At 46.3% G+C, this 23,304-nt stretch overlaps 1 protein-coding gene across 1 annotated transcript in view; it reads left to right on the forward strand.

The window, feature by feature from the left end:
- LOC118357974 (MAM domain-containing protein 2-like) overlaps window positions 1–23,304 on the forward strand; it is a 48,739-nt gene that overhangs the window by 22,322 nt on the left and 3,113 nt on the right. The window contains 10 exon segments of the mRNA XM_052479313.1: window positions 3,311–3,395; window positions 4,121–4,200; window positions 4,202–4,259; window positions 5,382–5,638; window positions 14,273–14,366; window positions 17,749–17,895; window positions 18,558–18,823; window positions 18,919–19,015; window positions 22,253–22,408; window positions 22,603–22,862. Coding sequence (XP_052335273.1) covers window positions 3,311–3,395; window positions 4,121–4,200; window positions 4,202–4,259; window positions 5,382–5,638; window positions 14,273–14,366; window positions 17,749–17,895; window positions 18,558–18,823; window positions 18,919–19,015; window positions 22,253–22,408; window positions 22,603–22,862 — 1,500 coding nt within the window.

Below are 23,304 nucleotides of genomic sequence, written 5' to 3' on the forward strand. Positions count from 1 at the left end.
TGTCTCACTCCCCATCCCTCACCTGTCTCCACTCCCCATCCCTCACCTGTCTCCACTCCCCATCCCTCACCTGTCTCCACTCCCCTTCCTCACCTGTCTCCACTCCCCATCCCTCACCTGTCTCCACTCCCCATCCCTCACCTGTCTCCACTCCCCATCCCTCACCTGTCTCCACTCCCCATCCCTCACCTGTCTCCACTCCCCATCCCTCACCTGTCTCCACTCCCCATCTTACACCTGTCTCCACTCCCCATCTCACACCTGTCTCCACTCCCCATCTCACACCTGTCTCCACTCCCCATCCCTCACCTGTCTCCACTCCCCATCCCACACCTGTCTCCACTCCCCATCCCACACCTGTCCCCATCCCACACCTGTCTCCACTCCCCATCCCACACCTGTCTCCACTCCCCATCCCTCACCTGTCTCCACTCCCCATCCCTCACCTGTCTCCACTCCCCATCCCTCACCTGTCTCCACTCCCCATCTCACACCTGTCTCCACTCCCCATCTCACACCTGTCTCCACTCCCCATCCCTCACCTGTCTCCACTCCCCATCCCACACCTGTCCCCATCCCTCACCGGTCTCCACTCCCCATCCCACACCTGTCTCCACTCCCCATCTCACACCTGTCTCCACTCCCCATCTCACACCTGTCTCCACTCCCCATCTCACACCTGTCTCCACTCCCCATCCCTCACCTGTCTCCACTCCCCATCTCACACCTGTCTCCACTCCCCATCCCTCACCTGTCTCCACTCCCCATCCCATACCTGTCCCCATCCCTCACCGGTCTCCACTCCCCATCCCACACCTGTCTCCACTCCCCATCTGACACCTGTCTCCATTCCCCATCTCACACCTGTCTCCACTCCCCATCTCACACCTGTCTCCACTCCCCATCTCACACCTGTCTCCACTCCCCATCCCTCACCTGTCTCCACTCCCCATCTCACCTGTCTCCACTCCCCATCTCACACCTGTCTCCACTCCCCATCCCTCACCTGTCTCCACTCCCCATCCACACCTGTCCCCACCTGTCTCCACTCCCCATCCTCACCTGTCTCCACTCCCCATCCCTCACCTGTCTCCACTCCCCATCCCTCACCTGTCTCCACTCCCCATCCCTCACCTGTCTCCACTCCCCATCCCTCACCTGTCCCCATCCCCCTCACCTGTCTCCACTCCCCATCCACACCTGTCTCCCTCCCCATCTCACACCTGTCTCCACTCCCCATCTCACACCTGTCTCCACTCCCCATCTCACACCTGTCTCCACTCCCCATCTCACACCTGTCTCCACTCCCCATCCCACACCTGTCTCCACTCCCCATCCCACACCTGTCCCCATCCCTCACCGGTCTCCACTCCCCATCCCACACCTGTCTCCACTCCCCATCTCACACCTGTCTCCACTCCCCATCTCACACCTGTCTCCACTCCCCATCTCACACCTGTCTCCACTCCCCATCTCACACCTGTCCCCACTCCCCATCTCACACCTGTCTCCACTCCCCATCTCACACCTGTCTCCACTCCCCATCTCACACCTGTCTCCACTCCCCATCCCTCACCTGTCTCCACTCCCCATCCCACACCTGTCCCCATCCCTCACCTGTCTATAATCCCCATCCCTCACCTGTCTCCCTCCCCATCCCTCACCTGTCTCGTTCTCCCCATCCCTCACCTGTCTTTTCCACTGGAGGGTCGACCTCACCTGTCTCCAGTCCCCATCCCTCACCTGTCTCCATCCCCATCCTCACCTGTCAGTTCCCCTTCCTCACCTGTCTCACTCCCCTTCCTCACCTGTTCTCACTCCCATCCCTCACCTGTCTCCACAGTTCCCCATCCCTCACCTGTTCCACTCCCATCTTACACCTGTCTCCACTCCCCATCTCACACCTCTCTCCAGGGTCCCCATCTAAGACACCTGTCTCCCTCCCCATCTCTCACCTGAATCTCCACTCCCCATCTCACACCTGTCTCAGGGTCCCCATCTAAGACACCTGTCTCCCTCCCCATCTCCTCACCTGTCTCCACTCCCCATCCCTCACCAGTCTCAGGGTAGGAGAATCCCTCACCTGTTCCACTCCTCATCCCTCACCTTCTCAGGGTAGGAGAATCCCACACCTGTCTCCACTCCCCATCCCTCACCTGTTTAGAAAACATAATCCCCATCCCTCAAAATATCTTATCCCCATCCCTCACCTTTCTCCACTCCCCATCCCTCACCTGTCTGTTGTTGTTGTCCCCATCCCTCACCTGTCTCCACTCCCCATCCCTCACCTGTCTCCACTCCTCATGTCTCACCTGTCTCCACTCCCCATCCTCACCTGTCTCCACTCCCCATCCCTCACCTGTCTCCACTCCCCATCCTCACCTGTCTCCCACTCCCCATCCCTCACCTGTCTCCACTCCCCATCCCTCACCTGTCTCCACTCCCCATCCTCCCCACATCCCTGTCTCCACTCCCCCCATCTCTCACCTGTCTCCACTCCCCATCTCACACCTGTCTCACACCCCATCTCACACCTGTCTCACACACCCCATCCCTCACCTGTCTCCACTCCCCATCCCTCACCTGTCTCCACTCCCCATCTCCCCACACCTGTCTCCACTCCCCATCTCACACCTGTCTCCACTCCCCATCTCACACCTGTCTCCAGGTCCCCATCCCTCACCTGTCTCCACTCCCCATCCACACCTGTCTCCACTCCCCATCCCACACCTGTCTCCACTCCCCATCTCACACCTGTCTCCACACCCCATGAACACCTGTCTCCACTCCCCATCCCCACCTGTCTCCACTCCCCATCCCTCACCTGAACTCCACTCCCCATCCCTCACAGCCTGAGGTCTCCACACCCCATCCCACACCTGTCTCACACACCCCATCCCACACCTGTCTCCACTCCCCCATGAACACCTGTCTCCACTCCCCATCCCCCACCTGTCTCCACTCCCCATCCCACACCTGTCTCCACTCCCCATCCCTCACCTGTCTCCACTCCCCATCCCTCACCTGTCTCCACTCCCCATCCCTCACCTGTCTCCACTCCCCATCCCACACCTGTCTCCACTCCCCATCCCACACCTGTCTCCACTCCCCATCCCACAGGGGGATATGTAGGAGGGGACATAATCTGTTAGGGTTTGATTGCTTTTAGAGTGGAGATGGAGACGTTTTACTGAAAACTAAACTTCATAAACAGTGTCTGATATAATGGCTTATTTGTTTTTGTTCTCTTCCTCCACCATTTCCCCTCCCCCCTTTTCTCGTTCTCTTTCGATCTCTCTGTTTGTCCTAGCTTTTGCTGGAGGGTCGACCCAGTGAGGAAGCAGGCAACAGTGTGGCGATCTTCGAAATTCACATCGTGCCTGGCTACTGCATAGGTCAGTTCCCAGGGTAGGAGAATGCTAAGACAACTGTTAAGCCTCACAACAGTTCTCAGGGTAGGAGAATGCTAAGACAACTGTTAAGCCTCACAACAGTTCTCAGGGTAGGAGAATGCTAAGACAACTGTTAAGCCTCACAACAGTTCTCAGGGTAGGAGAATGCTAAGACAACTGTTAAGCCTCACAACAGTCCTCAGGGTAGGAGAATGCTAAGACAACTGTTAAGCCTCACAACAGTCATCAGGGTAGGAGAATGCTAAGACAACTGTTAAGCCTCACAACAGTCATCAGGGTAGGAGAATGTTAAGACAACTGTTAAGCCTCACAACAGTTCTCAGGGTAGGAGAATGCTAAGACAACTGTTAAGCCTCACAACAGTTCTCAGGGTAGGAGAATGTTAAGACAACTGTTAAGCCACACAACGTGTGGTTGATGTCTGTTTATGTTTAGAAAACATAATATTGAAGTAAAAAATATGCCTTATACGTGGCATCTGCAGATTTCATGACGCACACACACCATGAACAACCATAGAGGTACACACACACACACACACACACACACACACACACACACACACACACACACACACACACACACACACACACACACACACACACACACCATACCAAGAGATATAACAACACACCATGAACACACACACACACACACACCATGAACAGCCACACAGGTACACACACACACCTTGTTGTTGTTGTCAGAGTGTAACTTTGAGGAGCACCACCTGTGTGGCTACAGTAACCACTGGAACCCTAATGTCAACTGGTATGTTGGAGGGAGTCACAGCCAGAGACCCCCAGTCCAACCTGCCTGATGACCACACCATCAACAACCAGAGAGGTACACACACACACACACACACACACACACACACACACACACACCACACACACACACACACACACACACACACACACACACACACACACACACACACACACACACCATGAACAGCCAGAGAGGTACACACACACACCATGAACAACCAGAGGATACACACACACACACCATGAACAGCCAGAGGTATACACACACACACACCATGAACAGCAGCCAGAGAGGTACACACACACACACACCATGAACAACCAGAACAGAGGTATACACACACACACCATGAACAGCCAGAGAGGTACACACACACACACCATGAACAGCCAGAGAGGTATACACACACACACACACCATGAACAGCCAGAGAGGTATACACACACACACCATGAACAGCCAGAGAGGTACACACACACACCATGAACAGCCAGAGAGGTACACACACACACCATGAACAGCCAGAGAGGTACACACACACACACCATGAACAACCATAGAGGTACACACACACACACCATGAACAGCCAGAGAGGTACACACACACACACCATGAACAGCCAGAGAGGTATACACACACACACCATGAACAGCCAGAGAGGTACACACACACACACCATGAACAGCCAGAGAGGTACACACACACACACCATGAACAACCAGAGAGGTACACACACACACACACCATGAACAACCAGAGAGGTACACACACACACACCATGAACAACCAGAGAGGTACACACACACACCATGAACAGCCAGAGAGGTATACACACACACACCATGAACAACCAGAGAGGTACACACACACACACACATGATGAACAACCAGAGAGGTATACACACACACACACACACACACACACACACACACAACATAGACACACACACATGAACAGCCACACACACCATGAACAGCCACACACACACACACACACACACCACACACACACCATGAACAACCAGAGAGGTATACACAGACAAAGATCACCCCAGGGGCCTGACCTGAGTGTGTTCTGTTCATTGGTGTATGTTTACTAGTTTTTGTTCTATACAATACGATAACCCAATATTGCTGTCATGTTTCTACACCTCATCTCTCTGACCTCTCTCACCTTTCTCATCTCTCTCCAGGTCACTACATGTATGTGGACTCAGTCTATGCCAAGCGGTTCCAGGAAGTGGCCAAGCTGACGTCTCCCATGACGACCACCCCGGTGTCAGGCTGCCTGTCGTTCTACTACCAGCGGGACCAGGAGAGAGGGAACATCTTCTCAGTGTTCACTAGAGACACGCTGGGACACTACGAGGAGATCTGGAGGCCTGAGGTCTATGCTACAACTTCCTGGAGGCTGGTCAACGTGGATATTAAGGCCCCACACCCCCTGGAGGTCAGTACAGGTAGTACACCACACCTGCTTGACAAACAAACACATGCCTGGAGGTCAGTACTGGCCCTACACACCTTAGAGTTCAAGGGTCAGAGTGCAAGGACAGACAGACAGACACAAGCATGCAGGCAGACACACACACACACACACTAGAGATCTTTGGTCTGTGCAGTATTCTTCCCTGTGGATTCTCTGGACAGATATAAATAGCCAGAAGGGAGAAGGGTGTTATTAATTACTGTTGTCATAGCGCCAGAGACTGAGTTGTGTTCCTTCAAGGGTAGAACACCAGAAAGAAGATCCAGGGAGGAGTTTGTATGACTCTTCTCCTCCTCCTCCTCCTCCTAATCCTCCCACTTCTCCTTCTCCTAGTCCTCCCCCTTCTCTCCTTCTCCTCTCCTCCACCTCCTAGTCCTCCCCCTTCTCCTCCTCCCAGTCCTCCCCTTCTCCTCCTCTGCTCCTCCTCTCTTCCTCCTCCCCTTCTCCTCTTTCTCCTCTCCTCCTAGTCCTCCCTCTCCTCTCCTCCCTCTCCTCTCTTCCTCCTCCCCCTTTTCCTCTCCTCCTCTTCTCTTCCTCCTCCCCCTTCTCAACCACATTTCACACAGACAGCCCTCCCCCTTCTCCTCCTCTCCTCTCCTCCTCCTCCTCTCTTCCTCCTCCCCCTTCTCCTCCTCCTCCTCTCATCCTCCTCCCCCTTCTCAACCACATTTCACACAGACAACCCTCCCCCTTCTCCTCCTCTCTTCCTCCTCCCCCTTCTCCTCCTCCTCCTCTCTTCCTCCTTCCCCTTCTCAACCACATTTCACACAGACAGCCCTCCCCCTTCACCTCCTCTCCTATGAATCTCTTGTTGGAAGAGAATAGATTGAAAAGACAGGAAATGTTTGGTCTCGATCTCCGTTGCTGCTGTAATGTTATAATGTATCTTATAGCAGACTGGTGACTTCCTGTCAGATTCTGTTGTAAAGTGAAGTGCATTCCGAAAGTATTCAGACCCCTTGACTTTTTCCATATCAATCTACACACAATACCCCACAATGTAAAAGCAAAAACAGGTTTTTAGAAATGTATGTAAAAAATAAATAAATATATATATATATTACATTTACATAGACTCTTAACTCCATACTTTGTTGAAGCACCTTTGGCAGCAATTAAAGCATCACAGCTTCTTGGGTTTGATGTTACAAGCTTGGCACAACTGTATTTGGGGAGTTGAGATCCTCTTAAGCTCTGTCAGGTTGGATGGGGAGCGTTGCTGCACAGCTATTTTCAGGTCTCTCCAGAGATGTTTGATGGGGTTCAAATCCAGGCTCTGGCTGGGCCACTCAAGGACATTCAGAGACTTGTCCCGTAGCCACTCCTGCGTTGTCTTGGCTGTGTGCTTAGGGTCGTTGTCGTGTCAAGATGACGCCAGATGACGCCAGAGGGGAGGGCTACCGTCTTATTGGCTCTTATCCAACGTGCTATTTTGTTTGTTTTTTCACTTTGTTCGTAAATTGTTTTGTACATAGTGTTGCTACTACCGTCTCTTATGACCGAAAATAGCTTCTGGACATCAGAACTGTGATTACTCACCTCAGATTAGAAGAACAGGTTTTCTTCAATGGGTCGGAGAGGAGGGAGATACTACAGACACCCGACCAGGCCCAGATCCCCGTCAATCGACTGGAGAAGGACATTGAGATTTTGCAGGAAAGATCAGGGTGTCTTGTGAGGATCAGGGGACGAGTGGCTAATCTGCATCTGCCTTCCGTAGTGCTAGCTGATGTTCAATCTCTGGGAAATAAATGGGATAAACTGAAAGCAGGTATATCCTAAAAACGGGACATTAAACACAGTATTATCTTATGTTTCACCTAGTCGTGGCTGAACCACGACATTAAGAACATACAGCTGGCAGGTTATACACTCTATCGGCAGGATAGAACAGCAGCCTCTGGTAAAGACACATGGCATGGACCTATGCATATACAGTTGAAGTTGGAAGTTTACATACACCTTAGCCAAATACATTTAAACTCCGTTTTTCACAATTCCTAACATTTCATCCTAGGAAACATTCCCTGTCTTAGGTCAGTTAGTATCACAAATGTGATTAAGAATGTGAAATGTCAGAATAATAGTAGAGAGTGATTTATTTTAGCTTTTATTTCTTTCCCCACATTCCCAGTGGGTCAGAAGTTTACATACACTCAATTCGTATTTGGTAGCATTGCCTTTAATTTGTTTAACTTGGGTCAACATTTTGGGTCGCCTTCCACAAGCTTCCCACAATAAGTTGGGTGAATTTTGGCCCATTCCTCCTGACAGAGTTGGTGTAACTGAGTCAGGTTCGTAGGCCTCCTTGCTCGCACACACTTTTTCAGTTCTGGCCACAACTTTTATATGGGATTGAGTTCAGGGGTTTGTGATGGCCACTCCAATACCTTGACTTTGTTGTTAAGCCATTTTGCCACAACTTTGGAAGTATGCTTGGGGTCATTGTCCATTTGGAAGAACCATTTGCGACCAAGCTTTAACTTCCTGACTGATTTCTTGAGATGTTGCATCAATATATCCACATTTTTTTCCTTCCTCACAATGTCATCTATTTTGTGAAGTGCACCTGTCCCTCCTGCAGCAAAGCACCCCCAAAACATGATGCTGCCACCCCTGTGCTTCACGGTTGTGATGGTGCTCTTCGGCTTGCAAGCCTCCCCCTTTTTCCTTCAAACATAACAATGGTCATTGTGGCCAAACACTAAGTTGACTGCCTTTAAACAGCTTGGAAGCGATACGATCTTTGTCCCCATGTGCAGTTGCAAACCGTAGTCTGGCTTTTTTAAGGCGGTTTTGGAGCAGTGGCTTCTTTCTTGCTGAGTGGTCTTTCAGTTTATACCGATATAGGACTCGTTTTACTGTGGGTATAGATACTTTTGTACCTGTTTCCTCCAGCATCTTCACAATGTCCTTTGCTGTTGTTCTGGGATTGATTTGCACTTTTCGCACCAAAGTACGTTCATCTCTAGGAAACAGAACGCATCTCCTTCCTGACCGGTATGACGGCTGCATGGTCCCATGGTGTTTATACTTGCGTACTATTGTTTGTACAGATGAACGTGGTACCTTCAGGCGTTTGGCAATTGCTCCCAAGGATGAACCAGACTTGTGGAGGTTTTTTTCTGAGGTCTTGGCTGATTTCTTTAGATTTCCCATGATGTCACCCACAGAGGCACTAAGTTTGAAGGTAATCCTTTAAATACATCCACAGGTACACCTCCAATTGACTCAAATGATCTCTATTAACCTGTCAGAAGCTTCTAAAGCCATGACATCGTTTTCTAGAATTTTCCAAGCTGTTTAAAGGCAGTCAACTTAGTGTATGTAAACTTCTGACCCACTGGAATTGTGATACAGTGAGTTATAAGTGAAATAATTTGTCTGTAAACAGTTGTTTGAAAAATTACTTCTGTCATGCACAAAGTATATGTCCTAACCGACTTGCCAAAACTATAGTTTGTTAACAAGAAATTTGTGTAGTGGTTGTAAAACGAGTTTGAATGACTCCAACCTAAGTTTATGTAACTTCCGACTTTAACTATATGTAAACAACAGCTGGTGCACGATTTCTAAGGAAGTCTCAATGTTTTGCTCCCCAGAGTACCTCATGATAAGCTGTAGACCACACTATCTACCTAGAGAGTTTTCATTTGTATTTTTTGTAGATGTTTACATACCACCACAGACCGATGCTGGCACTAAAACCGCACTCAATGAGCTGTATACAGGAAATCGTTCATCCAGAGGCAGCGCTCCTAGTGGTCGGGAATTTAATGCAGGGAAACTAAAATCAGTTTTATCTATCAGCATGTTAAATGTGCAACCAGAGGGAAAAAAATTCTAGCCCACCATTACTCCACACACAGAGACACGTACAAAGCTCTCTCAGTGGTTAGTGCGTTAGTGGTTAGAGCGTTGGACTAGTAACCGGAAGGTTGCAAGTTCAAACCCCCGAGCTGACAAGGTACAAATCTGTCGTTCTGCCCCTGAACAGGCAGTTAACCCACTGTTCCCAGGCCGTCATTGAAAATAAGAATTTGTTCTTAACTGACTTGCCTGGTTAAATAAAGATAAAATAAAAAAATAAAAAAATAAAATAAATAAAGATGCATCACTGCCTGGTATGGCAACTGCTCGGCCTCCGACCGCAAGACACTACAGAGGGTAGTGCGTATGGCCCAGTACATCACCGGGGCCAAGCTTCCTGCCATCCAGGACCTCTATACCAGGGGGTGTCAGAGAAAGGCCCTAAAAATGTCTCTAGACTCCAGCCACCTTAGTCATAGACTGTTCTCTCTGCTACCGCACAGCAAACGGTACTGGAGCGCCAAGTCTAGGTTCAAGAGGCTTCTAAACAGACTCCTGAACAGCTTATCAAATGGCCACCCAGACTATTTGCATTGCCCCCTCCCCCTTCTACGCTGCTGCTACTCTCTATTATTATCTATGCATAGTCACTTTAATAACCTACATGTGCATATTACCTCAATTACCTCGACACCGGTTCCCCAGAGCATTTACTCTGTACCGGTACTCCCTGTGTATAGCCCCGCCATTGTTATATGCTGCTGCTCTTTAATTATTTGCTATTCTTGTCTCTTACTTCTTTGTAGGTATTTTCTTAACTGCATTGTTGGTTAAGGTCTTGTAAGTAAGCATTTCCTGTTGTATTCGGTGATAAATACAATTTGAACCAGTCTGAGTGTTCTGGAGCAGGTTTTCATCAAGGATCTCTCTGTACTTTGCTCCGTTCATCTTTGCCTCGATCCTGACTAGTCTCCCAGTCCCTGCCGCTGAAAAACATCCCCACACCATGATGCTGCCCCCACCGTGCTTCACCGTAGGGATGGTGCCAGGTTTCCTCCAGATGAGACGCTTGGCATTCAGGCCAAAGTGTTCAATCTTGATTTCATCAGACCAGAGAATATTGTTTCTCATGGTCTGAGAGTCTTTAGGTGCCTTTTGGCAAACTCCAAGCGTGCTGCCGTGCCTTTTACTGAGGAGTGGCTTCCGTCTGGCCACCCTACCATAAAGGTCTGATTGGTGGAGTACTGCAGAGATGGTTGTCCTTCTGGAAGGTTCTCCCATCTCCACAGAGGAACTCTGGAGCTCTGTCAGAGTGACCATCGGGTTCCCGGTCACCTCCCTGACCAAGGCCCTTCTCCCCCGATTGCTCAGTTTGGCAGGGAGGCCAGCTCTGGGAAGAGTCTTGGTGGTTCCAAACTTCTTTCATTTAAAAATGATGGAGGCCACTGTGTTTTTGGGGACCTTCAATGCTGCAGAAATGTTTTGGTACCCTTCCCCAGATATGTGCCTCGACACAATCCTGTCTCGGAGCTCTACGGAAAATTCCTTCAACCTCATGACATGGTTTTTGCTCTGACATGCACTGTCAACAGTGGGACCTTATATAGACAGGTGTCTGCCTTTCCAAATCATGTCCAATCAATTGAATTGACCACAGAAGGACTCCAATCAAGTTATAGACACATCTCAAGGATGATCAATGGAAACAGGATGCACCTGAGGTCAATTGCAAGTCTCATAGGAAATGGTCTGAATAGTTATGGAAATAAGGTATTTCCGTTTTTTTTATTTTATAAATGTGCAAAAATTTCTAAAACCTGTTTTTGCTTTGTCTTTATGGGGTATTTTGTGTAGTTTGCTGAGGACATTTTTTTCTTTAATCCATTTTCGAATAAGGCTGTAATGTAACAAAATGTTGAAAAAGTCAAGGTGTCTGAATACTTTCCGAAAGGCACGGTATGTCAATTTTTCATAGAATTTAGATGTAATATTTTTTTTTTAACATAATATTGATTTACATTGGGGACTGAAGACTGGAGCTGTTTGTTTTATGTCTTTAAAGTCTTTTTAATTACATTTTAGTTTTATAACCCAGCCCTAGCCTGTGGTTGACCAATTAGAAGTCCTTGCAGTACAACTGGGCCAATGACCAAATAACAAGTATCCTATTTTAGGCTCACTGTATAGACAAATTCCTCCCATGTCTCTGACCCGTTTATCAATAATTCCCTTTTACAGAAATCCACTATTTCCATTGATGGTTAATTCTATTGACTTCTTGACCTCTCGCACTCTGTCTCTGTGTTTATCTTTGACATATTCTTACATTGGCATGTATTTATGGATACCAAGAGAAGCCAGGCTTCCCCAAAAGATTGACCAAGAAAAAATAAAAATAATAATAATTTATCTTCGGTCTCTTTGTGTTCCATAATTTTTCCTTCAATTCACAAGATGCTGAATGTACAGTATCTCACCGGAGAAAGTATCTGAGTGAGCGAAACAGCGCCCCTCTCTATAAGTGTAGGCCATCTACAGTATCTGATGCTGTCTGTTCCAAATCAGTATGACATTATTGCCAGCCGTAGCATTGATTGCAAGAGAAGCCAGCGAGTATTTGACCTCCCTTGATTAAAACAAGTATGAAATAGTAGCCAATCAGCTTTCATGTAAACTGAGTGAGCTCAACTGTGAATGGTCATGGCGCACCAAAAAAAAGTGTCATGGAAAGACAGTTTGGATTTGGCTTCCTTCCTAACAAATTGCATCGAGAGCGGGCGTCATTGACAGAAACAACTTGAATTGTTGCATCTCGTTGTGTTGACGTCCTCCGTTGGCTAGCTAGCTAGCTAAAATTGGCCCTTTCCTATAAATTAGCCATGGATGGAGATAGGGATTTGGACTTGTGGTTTTACTTAATTCTCCGTACAATGATTATAACGGTGATTCTAACGTTAATTCTGATCCAACCATTAATTAATACGTTGTGCCCCTGAGAGACCTGAGAGGATGGAAGTTCAATATGTAGCTAGATGTAGAAGGCTAATGTTAACTAGCTAACTTTGTCCATGAAAGGAAGTTAGGATAGCGAGCAAGCAATTTAGCCAGGTAGCCTAGGACGACAAAAAATAGAAACATGTACTGTATGACAGAGTGATCGACCATTTCGTCAACACGAAAGAGAGGAGGATGGCATTGGCGTTTTCAACTATTTTTCTTACTTACACGAACACACACGCACACACACAGAAATCAGAACCATGGACAGCCTCGTCATATTTAGCTTACGTTGATTGGACTAAATCGTTTTTGGTATCTTTTAGCTGTCGCTGTATTAGACTAAGCAGAGGTGAGTTAATGATGTTGAAATGCTGATGGAATAGTGGAGGCAGCTCCTGTTTTCTCTACGACTTGCGATAACTTTCTGTGGTTCTAAATCAAAAATTGTTTAGCGGCCCAAAAATGTTTGGAAACATTAATTTCCTCGACCATGCTGAAGTTCATGTAACTGTTTGTTACATGCAATATACTTTGTTCCTCTCCGGTTTTGTGATGAAACAAAGGTGTGGTTGAATTTATTCTGCCACTGAGTCTTCATATTGTCTCGGCCTTTAAGCCTATATATCACTGTTGCAAGGCATATGAACGAACAGGTTATAGAGCAAATAACGCAATAATCACGACACATAGGTTGTAATATGGCTTTTTTGGGGGGTTCCACAGCAACAACAAAAAATGTCTCTACTAATGTGTATGTATTCAATTCCAGTATAAAGAAGTCTCAGGTAACTAGAGGTAACTCTACACCAGCCAGTGCTACTGTTACCAATTTGTACCTTTTTTTAATTTAACCAGGCCTTCCGGTTACTAGCCCAACGCTCTAACCACTAGACTACACTGCCGCCCCAAGAGAGCTGCTCTGTTCTGTTACATAACATAATACAATGTCTTTACCATTACAGTCAACTCATTGAAGGTTTTGAATAGGACTTACATTTATAATTGATAAAAGCTCCATTGACCTGAGAGGCATGTTTTAAATGAAGTTCTGTTGGACAAGTCTGGTCGTTTTAGTGTGGCATCTGGCTAACTGTTGATGAGCGAACTGTTGATGAGCGAACTGTTGATGAGCTAACTGTTGATGAGCTAACTGTTGATGAGCTAACTGTTGATGAGCTAACTGTTGATGAGCGAACTGTTGATGAGCTATTTATTGCGCTAACTGTTGAGCTAACTGTTGAGCTAACTGTTGATAAGCTAACTGTTGATGAGCTAACTGTTGATGAGCTAACTGTTGATGAGCGAACTGTTGATGAGCTATTTATTGCGCTAACTGTTGAGCTAACTGTTGAGCTAACTGTTGAGCTAACTGTTGATGAGCTAACTGTTGATGAGCTAACTGTTGATGAGCTATTTATTGCGCTAACTGTTGATGAGCGAACTGTTGATGAGCTATTTATTGCGCTAACTGTTGAGCTAACTGTTGAGCTAACTGTTGATAAGCTAACTGTTGATGAGCTAACTGTTGATGAGCTAACTGTTGATGAGCGAACTGTTGATGAGCTATTTATTGCGCTAACTGTTGAGCTAACTGTTGAGCTAACTGTTGAGCTAACTGTTGATGAGCTAACTGTTGATGAGCTAACTGTTGATGAGCTATTTATTGCGCTAACTGTTGTGCTAACCGTTGAGCTAACTGTTGATGAGCTAACTGTTGAGTTTACACTGTATGGTTATCTTCTGATCATCTATTGGTTATATCGTGGTTGTGTCTGTGTTTTCCAGGTGGTTTATGAAGTAGCCTTTAACAGTGCCCGTGGAGGATACGTGGCCATTGATGACATCTCCTTCTCTCCAGAGTTCTGCCACACAGAGACAGGTGAGAGGGTACATTATTACTGTGATCAACACAGTGGGGCGGAGAATCCTAGATAATCTCCACTGAGCATGCTTTTTAGTCCAGGACTACAGGCTGAATCTGTGTCTGGGAAACTGGCCCAGTGTGTTTCAGCAACAGTAGCTACTAGCTACATTACACCATCACCACAGAGCCCCGGAGTACCACATAGTCCCTACTGTACCGCCCAACCCATTCTCATTTTCCTCAAGTGTTCCAGACAACATGATTCATCCAAAGAGGTGGGAGAGAAGGGTGTGTGCCCTTTGAAGAAAAGGATTGGAATTGATTAGATTATGATTGGAACATTAACCGCGGATGTAAAAATTATCCTTCTTTTGATTCCACTATCCTCTGAAGTTGAACTAGTCTCTCTCTCTCTCTCTCTTCTCTTTCTGTATCTTTCTCGCTCTCCTTCTCTCTGTCCCCCAGTCTAAATTCCAGAGAGAACCTCTCAGTAGCCAGTGTTCTCTCTGTCCCCCAGTCTAAATTCCAGAGAGAACCTCTCAGTAGCCAGTGTTCTCTCTGTCCCCCAGTCTAAATTCCAGAGAGAACCTCTCAGTAGCCAGTGTTCTCTCTGTCCCCCAGTCTAAATTCCAGAGAGAACCTCTCAGTAGCCAGTGTTCTCTCTGTCCCCCAGTCTAAATTCCAGACAGAGAGAACCTCTCAGTAGCCAGTGTTCTCTCTGTCCCCCAGTCTAAATTCCAGAGAGAACCTCTCAGTAGCCAGTGTTCTCTCTGTCCCCCAGTCTAAATTCCAGACAGAGAGAACCTCTCAGTAGCCAGTGTTCTCTCTGTCCCCCAGTCTAAATTCCAGAGAGAACCTCTCAGTAACCAGTGTTCTCTCTGTCCCCCAGTCTAAATTCCAGAGAGAACCTCTCAGTAGCCAGTGTTCTCTCTGTCCCCCAGTCTAAATTCCAGAGAGAACCTCTCAGTAACCAGTGTTCTCTCTGTCCCCCAGTCTAAATTCCAGAGAGAACCTCTCAGTAGCCAGTGTTCTCTCTGTCCCCCAGTCTAAATTCCAGAGAGAACCTATCAGTAGCCAGTGTTCTCTCTGTCCCCCAGTCTAAATTCCAGAGAGAACCTCTCAGTAGCCAGTGTTCTCTCTGTCCCCCAGTCTAAATTCCAGAGAGAACCTCTCAGTAGCCAGTGTTCTCTCTGTCCCCCAGTCTAAATTCCAGAGAGAACCTCTCAGTAGCCAGTGTTCTCTCTGTCCCCCAGTCTAAATTCCAGACAGAGAGAACCTCTCAGTAGCCAGTGTTCTCTCTGTCCCCCAGTCTAAATTCCAGACAGAGAGAACCTCTCAGTAGCCAGTGTTCTCTCTGTCCCCCAGTCTAAATTCCAGACAGAGAGAACCTCTCAGTAGCCAGTGTTCTCTCTGTCCCCCAGTCTAAATTCCAGAGAGAACCTCTCAGTAGCCAGTGTTCTCTCTGTCCCCCAGTCTAAATTCCAGAGAGAACCTCTCAGTAGCCAGTGTTCTCTCTGTCCCCCAGTCTAAATTCCAGAGAGAACCTCTCAGTAGCCAGTGTTCTCTCTGTCCCCCAGTCTAAATTCCAGAGAGAACCTCTCAGTAGCCAGTGTTCTCTCTGTCCCCCAGTCTAAATTCCAGAGAGAACCTCTCAGTAGCCAGTGTTCTCTCTGTCCCCCAGTCTAAATTCCAGAGAGAACCTCTCAGTAGCCAGTGTTCTCTCACCCTCAGCAACATGTGTTGTCAGTCAGCCCTGGGCTTAGGATACAGCATGGTACAAGTATTTTAAACACAGTTATGATATCATAACCACATCAATACATACAATCTATAGCTTGTTGTAATGTATGGACACTTTTTTTATTAAGTATCCTGCTGTGTCCTGAAAAAGACCTTGCAGCAGAAACTTTGACAATTAAAAGTTTCCATGTTGTCTCTTTTTTGTATTTCTAAAGCTCCCTAAGGTGTAGTATCCTTTTCTAAAGCTCCCTAAGGTATAGTATCATTTTCTAAAGCTCCCTAAGTTATCGTTTCTAAAGCTCCCTAAGGTATAGTATCATTTTCTAAAGCTCCCTAAGGTATCGTTTCTAAAGCTCCCTAAGGTATAGTACCATTTTCTAAACCTCACTAAGGTGTTGTTTCTAAAGCTCCCTAAGGTATAGTACCATTTTCTAAAGCTCCCTAAGGTATAGTATCATTTTCTAAAGCTCCCTAAGGTGTAGTATCATTTTCTAAAGCTCCCTAAGGTATCATTTTCTAAAGCTCCCTAAAGTGTCGTTTCTAAAGCTCCCCAAGGTGTAGTATCATTTTCTAAAGCTCCCCAAGGTATCATTTCTAAAGCTCCCTAAGGTGTAGTATCATTTCTAAAGCTCCCTAAGGTTTAGTATAATTGTCTGAAGCTCCCTAAAGTGTAGTATCATTTTCCAAAGCTCCCTAAGGTATCGTTTCTAAAGCTCCCTAAGGTGTGGTATCATTTACTAAAGCTCCCTAAGGTATTGTTCTAAAGCTCCCTAACGTATCTTTCTAATGCTCCCTAAGGTGTTGTTCTAAAGCTCCCTAAGGTGGAGTATCATTTTCTAAAGCTCCCTAAGGTATCGTTTCTAAAGCTCCCTAAGGTATCGTTCTAAAGCTCCCTAAGGTGTAGTATCATTTTCTAAAGCTCCCCAAGGCGTATTATAATTTTCTAAAGCTCCCTAAGGTGTCATTTTCTAAAGCTCCCTAAGGTATCGTTTCTAAAGCTCCCTAAGGTATTGTTTCTAAAGCTCCCTAAGGTAAGTTTCTAAAGCTCCCTAAGGTATCGTTTCTAAAGCTCCCTAAGGTGTAGTATCATTTTCTAAAGCTCCCTAAGGTGTAGTATCATTCTCTAAAGCTCCCCAAGGTGTAGTATCATTTTCTAAAGCTCCCTAAGCTATCGTTTCTAAAGCTCCCTAAGGTGTAGTATCATTTTCTAAACCTCACTAAGGTATCGTTTCTAAAGCTCCCTAAGGTATCGTTCTAAAGCTCCCTAAGGTATCGTTCTAAAGCTCCCTAAGGTGTAGTATCATTTTCTAAAGCTCCCCAAGGCGTATTATAATTTTCTAAAGCTCCCTAAGGTGTCATTTTCTAAAGCTCCCTAAGGTATCGTTTCTAAAGCTCCCTAAGGTGTAGTATCATTTTCTAAAGCTCCCTAAGGTGTAGTATCATTTTCTAAAGCTCCCTAAGGTATCGTTTCTAAAGCTCCCTAAGGTGTAGTATCATTTTCTAAAGTGACCGTAGTTGGCAACATTTATTCAATGGCCTGTTTTTGTCCTTGGTCTAGATTATTTGCAATGCTTCAAACCCATGGAATTAAGTGGTACCATTGTTCACTTCTACCCTCATAGAATGACCACAGTGTGACTTGCTTGCTTTGTTTCAGAGCCTGTGGTTGACCCGTCCATAGCCAACTGTGACTTTGAGGAGGGTCTGTGTCAGTACTACCAGGAAAGAGTGGAGAGCAAGGTGTGGAACAGAGTATCAGTGAAGCCCAACGCCTACAGAATAGGAGATCACACCACAGGGACTGGTGAGTTACACAACTCTTATGGACGCGTCCCAAATTACACCCTATTCCCCATTATAGTAGACTACTTTTGACCAGTGTCCATAGGGCCTTGGCCAAAAGTTGTGCACTCTATAGGGAATAGGTTGCTATTTGGGATGCACACTATAACGCCTAACATAAAGCCTGTAAGACTTGTCACAAGCATTTATGAGCCCTTTATGTTTTATCGTAGGGCTGAATCCTAACATCCGCTGAGGTCGTATTTGAACTTAGGTTTCCCATTAACATCGATACATAACTAAGTGAAAAATGTACTTGGAAGTTATGTTTCGCCCCATAATGATTGTGACTAAATAACAGCTATTTAGAGTCAGTTGGAAATCAAATCTAATTTATCCATCGCATGCGCTGAATTACAACAGGTGTAGACTTTACCATGAAATGCTTACAAATGAGACTGACTGAGTTAACAAGTAAGAAATTAGAAAATAAAAAAATAAAATAGTAACACATAAATAAACACATTAAAATAACAATAAGGAGGCTATATACAAGGAGTAGTAGTACCGAGTCATTGTGTAGGGTTATGAGGTAGTTGAGGTAATATGAACATGTAAGTAGGGGTTAAAGTGATGTCCTGTATCGAGAGACGTAACATATCAAATCCTAAATCTCCCCTCCAGGCTCGTTCCTCCTGGCGAACACACGATTCACATCGCGGCCGGGTTACGTGGGTCGTCTCCACGGTCCTTTCCTCCCCGGCAACCATAAGTACTGTCTGCGTTTCCACTACGCCCTTCACGGCTTCAGGAAAGTGGAAAACGCTCTGGTTCTCTACATCTACGACCAGCACAACGTGGCTCAGGAGAAGGTCTGGAGCCTGGCTGATACCACCAGAGATGTCTGGACAGGGGTGGACATCACATATATGAAGCCCATGGTTACCAAGGTAACAACGCATGCGTACACAGAAGGGAGGGAGGGATAATAGTTGAGTTTTTTTTTCTCTGCGACAGCCGGGTAATATCTGTGACTTTCTCCCAGGTAGTGTTCGTCAGCATCTGTAAAAACTTCTGGGACTGTGGCCAAGTGGCTCTCGATGACATCACAGTGACCATTGGGGACTGTAGAATAACAGCAGGTAAGACAGCAGGGCCTGGGCGTGTATACGTCAGGTCTTTGACCTTGCCATTATTATGTCGAGGAAACTGCACATGGGATTGAATCATGCCTTGTGGTATCCACTGCACATAGGATTGAATCATGCCTTGTGGTATCCACTGCACATAGGATTGAATCATGCCTTGTGGTATCCACTGCACATGGGATTGAATCATGCCTTGTGATATCCACTGCACATGGGATTGAATCATGCCTTGTGATATCCACTGCACATGGGATTGAATCATGCCTTGTGGTATCCACTGCACATGGGATTGAATCATGCCTTGTGGTATCCACTGCACATAGGATTGAATCATGCCTTGTGATATCCACTGCACATGGGATTGAATCATGCCTTGTGGTATCCACTGCACATGGGATTGAATCATGCCTTGTGGTATCCACTGCACATGGGATTGAATCATGCCTTGTGATATCCACTGCACATGGGATTGAATCATGCCTTGTGATATCCACTGCACATAGGATTGAATCATGCCTTGTGATATCCACTGCACATGGGATTGAATCATGCCTTGTGATATCCACTGCACATAGAATTGAATCATGCCTTGTGATATCCACTGCACATAGGATTGAATCATGCCTTGTGATATCCACTGCACATAGGATGGAATCATGCCTTGTGATATCCACTGCACATGGGATTGAATCATGCCTTGTGATATCCACTGCACATAGGATTGAATCATGCCTTGTGGTATCCACTGCACATGCAACTGTGAACTATTTCTCCCATTGACATAAATACTTCTAAACAGAACTGAAACAGAGAGATATCCAGTGTCTAGGGTCCATCTGATTAACAGATCTGGATGTTCTCCATTGTTGAGTTTTGTAGAAGTAAACAGTCTATTTCTAAGTTTAAGTTGGTGTTTTTCTCTAGCCGTGCTTGCCAAGCCCAAAGCTCTTTAGTTTCCATCCAAAGTGAAGTGTTTATTAAAACACTTGACTATTTATGTTCGTTCCGCTGGCTCAGAGAGCTAGTTTGGCTAGGTTACATATCATATGGTTACATATCGAAACCTAGTTCTATTTTTATTTATTTAACCTTTATTTACCTAGGCAAGTCAGTTAAGAACAAATTATTATTTACAATGACGGCCTACCCCGGCCAAGCTCTAACCTGGACGACGTTGGGTCCAATTGTGCGCCGCACTATGGGATTCCTAATCACGACCGGTTGTGATACAGCCTGGAATCGAACTGGGGTCTGTAGTGACGCCTTTAGCACTGAGATACAATGCCTTAGACCGCTGCGCCACTCGGGAGCCACTCTAGGAGTGTGCTACTTAACAGTGGCATCCTGCTACTCTGGTAGCAGTCCAGAACTTGATGTCGTAGTTTAGCCAGGTATCCCTCACTACATAACCTGATCTGAAGAAGTGTCACAGGCTGGATGTGATCTTGGGTCCCCCACTGGAGAAACCAACATCTTAACTTAAGGAAATCCTTAACTTAAGGAAATTCCCTCTTGGGCCAAGGGCTGACACTGATTATAAAGTCGCAGGCAGGGTTATCCTGGCCCTGGCCTTGCTCAAGCCAGAGTAGCTAGTAGCATGAGAAAATATTTCAAGCTGAAATAAAATCAACTACAACTCTCCTCTTTTCCTCCTACACAGGCCTCGGCTGTGGATATGTGGTTTTTGATGCCAGCTGCTGGGAGACTGGGCTGGGTCCTTCAGTTAAACTCTTACTATTTATAAGCTCTTAGGCTGCGTTTACACAGGCAGCCCAATTCGGATCTTTTACCACTAATTGGTCTTTTGACCAATCAGATCAGGTCCTTTGCCCATAACAGTAAACGCAGCCTTAGACGATCAGCCATTGTGGAAAACATCTGGTCTCGCCGTCTATGGTGGTATATGGTAATTACATGGGCAGTGACGACTTCTTTGCTTTGACAGCAGTTCCTCTGTGCCATTTTGGGCTTCGTTCTCATGCCGCTGTGGTGAAAACTATGAGGCCTTTGGAACGGTTTAGATGGGATATGATAATATTACTGCCAACCTTTCAAAGACTATCACAAATGAATTGTCTTTGATTGTAATTCTAATTTATTTCACATATGCATAACAGAAATACATTTCAAAGCACTTGTAAAGGTTTTGTTGTAATGTTGTCATTCTTAAAGCTATTAAGACAACAGTTATCTTCAAAGCGGCAATGGATTTAAACTATTTTAGTCCCAAAGTAAACTGCCATTCAGCAGGGCTGCGATTATGTTGCTAATGACTTTCATAACTGCTGCCGCTGATTCTGCTGCTGATGACCCTGGTAGTGAAGAGAAATACAGCCAACCCACTCAGACATCATTTCAACATCTAGTTTTGATTTACATTTGGTTGTGTAACGGTTTTCGTCGTCGGATGAGGAGGAGGAGTCGGACCAAAGCTCAGCGTGTGAAGTGTTCGTGTTTTATTTTTTATTGAACTGAAATGACCACTAATACAAATAACAAGAGACTAAATGAAACCGAAACAGTCCCGTAAGGTGCAAACACTAAACAGAAAATAACTACCCACAAAAACCCATGTGGGAAAAAGCTACCTACGTATGGTTCCCAATCAGAGACAACGATAGACAGCTGTCCCTGATTGAGAACCATACCTGGACAAAAGCAAGAAATAGTAACATAGAATGCCCACCCCAAATCACACCGTGACCAAACCAAAATAGAGACATAAAAAGCTCTAAGGTCAGGGCAGGTTGAGATGTCGACTCGCATGAATTCACCGTGAAATATATATATTCTTTACCATGTCATTGGATTTAGGTTAAAAGTTGGGTGAGAAAAATACTAAATTCCTTTACCTTGATGACTTTTTGCAAATCCAATTAGTTCTCCACGTTGATTCAATGTCATCAGATATAATTGTTGTTGTTGAAATTACGTGGAGACAATGTTGATGCAACCGGTTCTTTCCCAGTGGGAAAGGAGTTATCCTTTATCTCGGTATGAAATCACGTGTCATCATTCAAACATAACTGCCAACTGCCAACCTCCAGGGAGTCCGAACACTGTTGATTACCATGTATCTACATTTAATCAAGCTTTGCTGTCAGATTCCTTAAAACAAGTGTGTGTGTGTGTGTGTGTGTGTGTGTGTGTGTGTGTGTGTGTGTGTGTGTGTGTGTGTGTGTGTGTGTGTGTGTGTGTGTGTGTGTGTGTGTGTGTGTGTGTGTGTTCCAGGGCCGCTGAGACCCCTGCCTGGCCAGTGTAACTTTGAGACAGGGGACTGTGGCTATAGCCAGGAGAAGGAGACAGACAAAGGGGATTGGCTCCGGGTGCGAGGGCAAACACCCACTTCCTACACCGGGCCCCGAGGAGACCACACTACAGGGGTGGGTGAGTCACCAGTTCGTTCATTCATCCATTCACCCAGCATCAGTTATACACACACACACGTAATGCTGATGATATGCTGTACTGTATGTCAGCAATGTGTTTGTATGACCCCTGATATCTTCCTCCTCCTGACTGTTTCCATTCCACCACTAACCATATATATATATCATATCATATCTCATATCTCTCTTCAGGGTACTTCATGTATGTCGAGGCTTCTCTGATGCGTCCTGGTCACACAGCCCGTCTGCTGTCTTCTGACCTGAGGGGCTCCGCGGGGCCACAGTGTCTGGTCTTCTACTACCACATGTACGGCTCTGGCACCGGCTTGCTGAGCGTACTCCTGCGCCGCGGCGATAGCGAGCAGGACACGTTGCTATGGAGACGTCGCGGCGAGCAGAGCATCTCCTGGATGAGGGCAACGGTGGACTATGAGTGTGACCGCAGACACCAGGTAGAGAGACACACAGAGACAGAGAGACACACACAGAGACAGAGAGACACACACAGAGACAGAGAGACACACACAGAGACAGAGAGACGCACACAGAGACACACACAGAGACAGAGACACACACAGAGACAGAGACACACACAGAGACAGAGACACACACAGAGACACACACAGAGACAGAGACACACAGAGACAGAGACACACACAGAGACACACACAGAGACAGAGACACACACAGAGACACAGAGACAGAGAGACACACAGAGACAGAGAGACACACAGAGACAGAGACACAGAGACAGAGAGACACACAGAGACAGAGACACAGAGACAGAGACACAGAGACAGAGAGACACAGAGACAGAGAGACACACAGAGACAGAGAGACACACAGAGACAGAGAGACACAGAGACAGAGACACACACAGAGACAGAGACACAC

The sequence above is a fragment of the Oncorhynchus keta genome, chromosome 25 (genome assembly GCF_023373465.1).
Source record: "Oncorhynchus keta strain PuntledgeMale-10-30-2019 chromosome 25, Oket_V2, whole genome shotgun sequence".
NCBI lineage: Eukaryota > Metazoa > Chordata > Actinopteri > Salmoniformes > Salmonidae > Oncorhynchus > Oncorhynchus keta.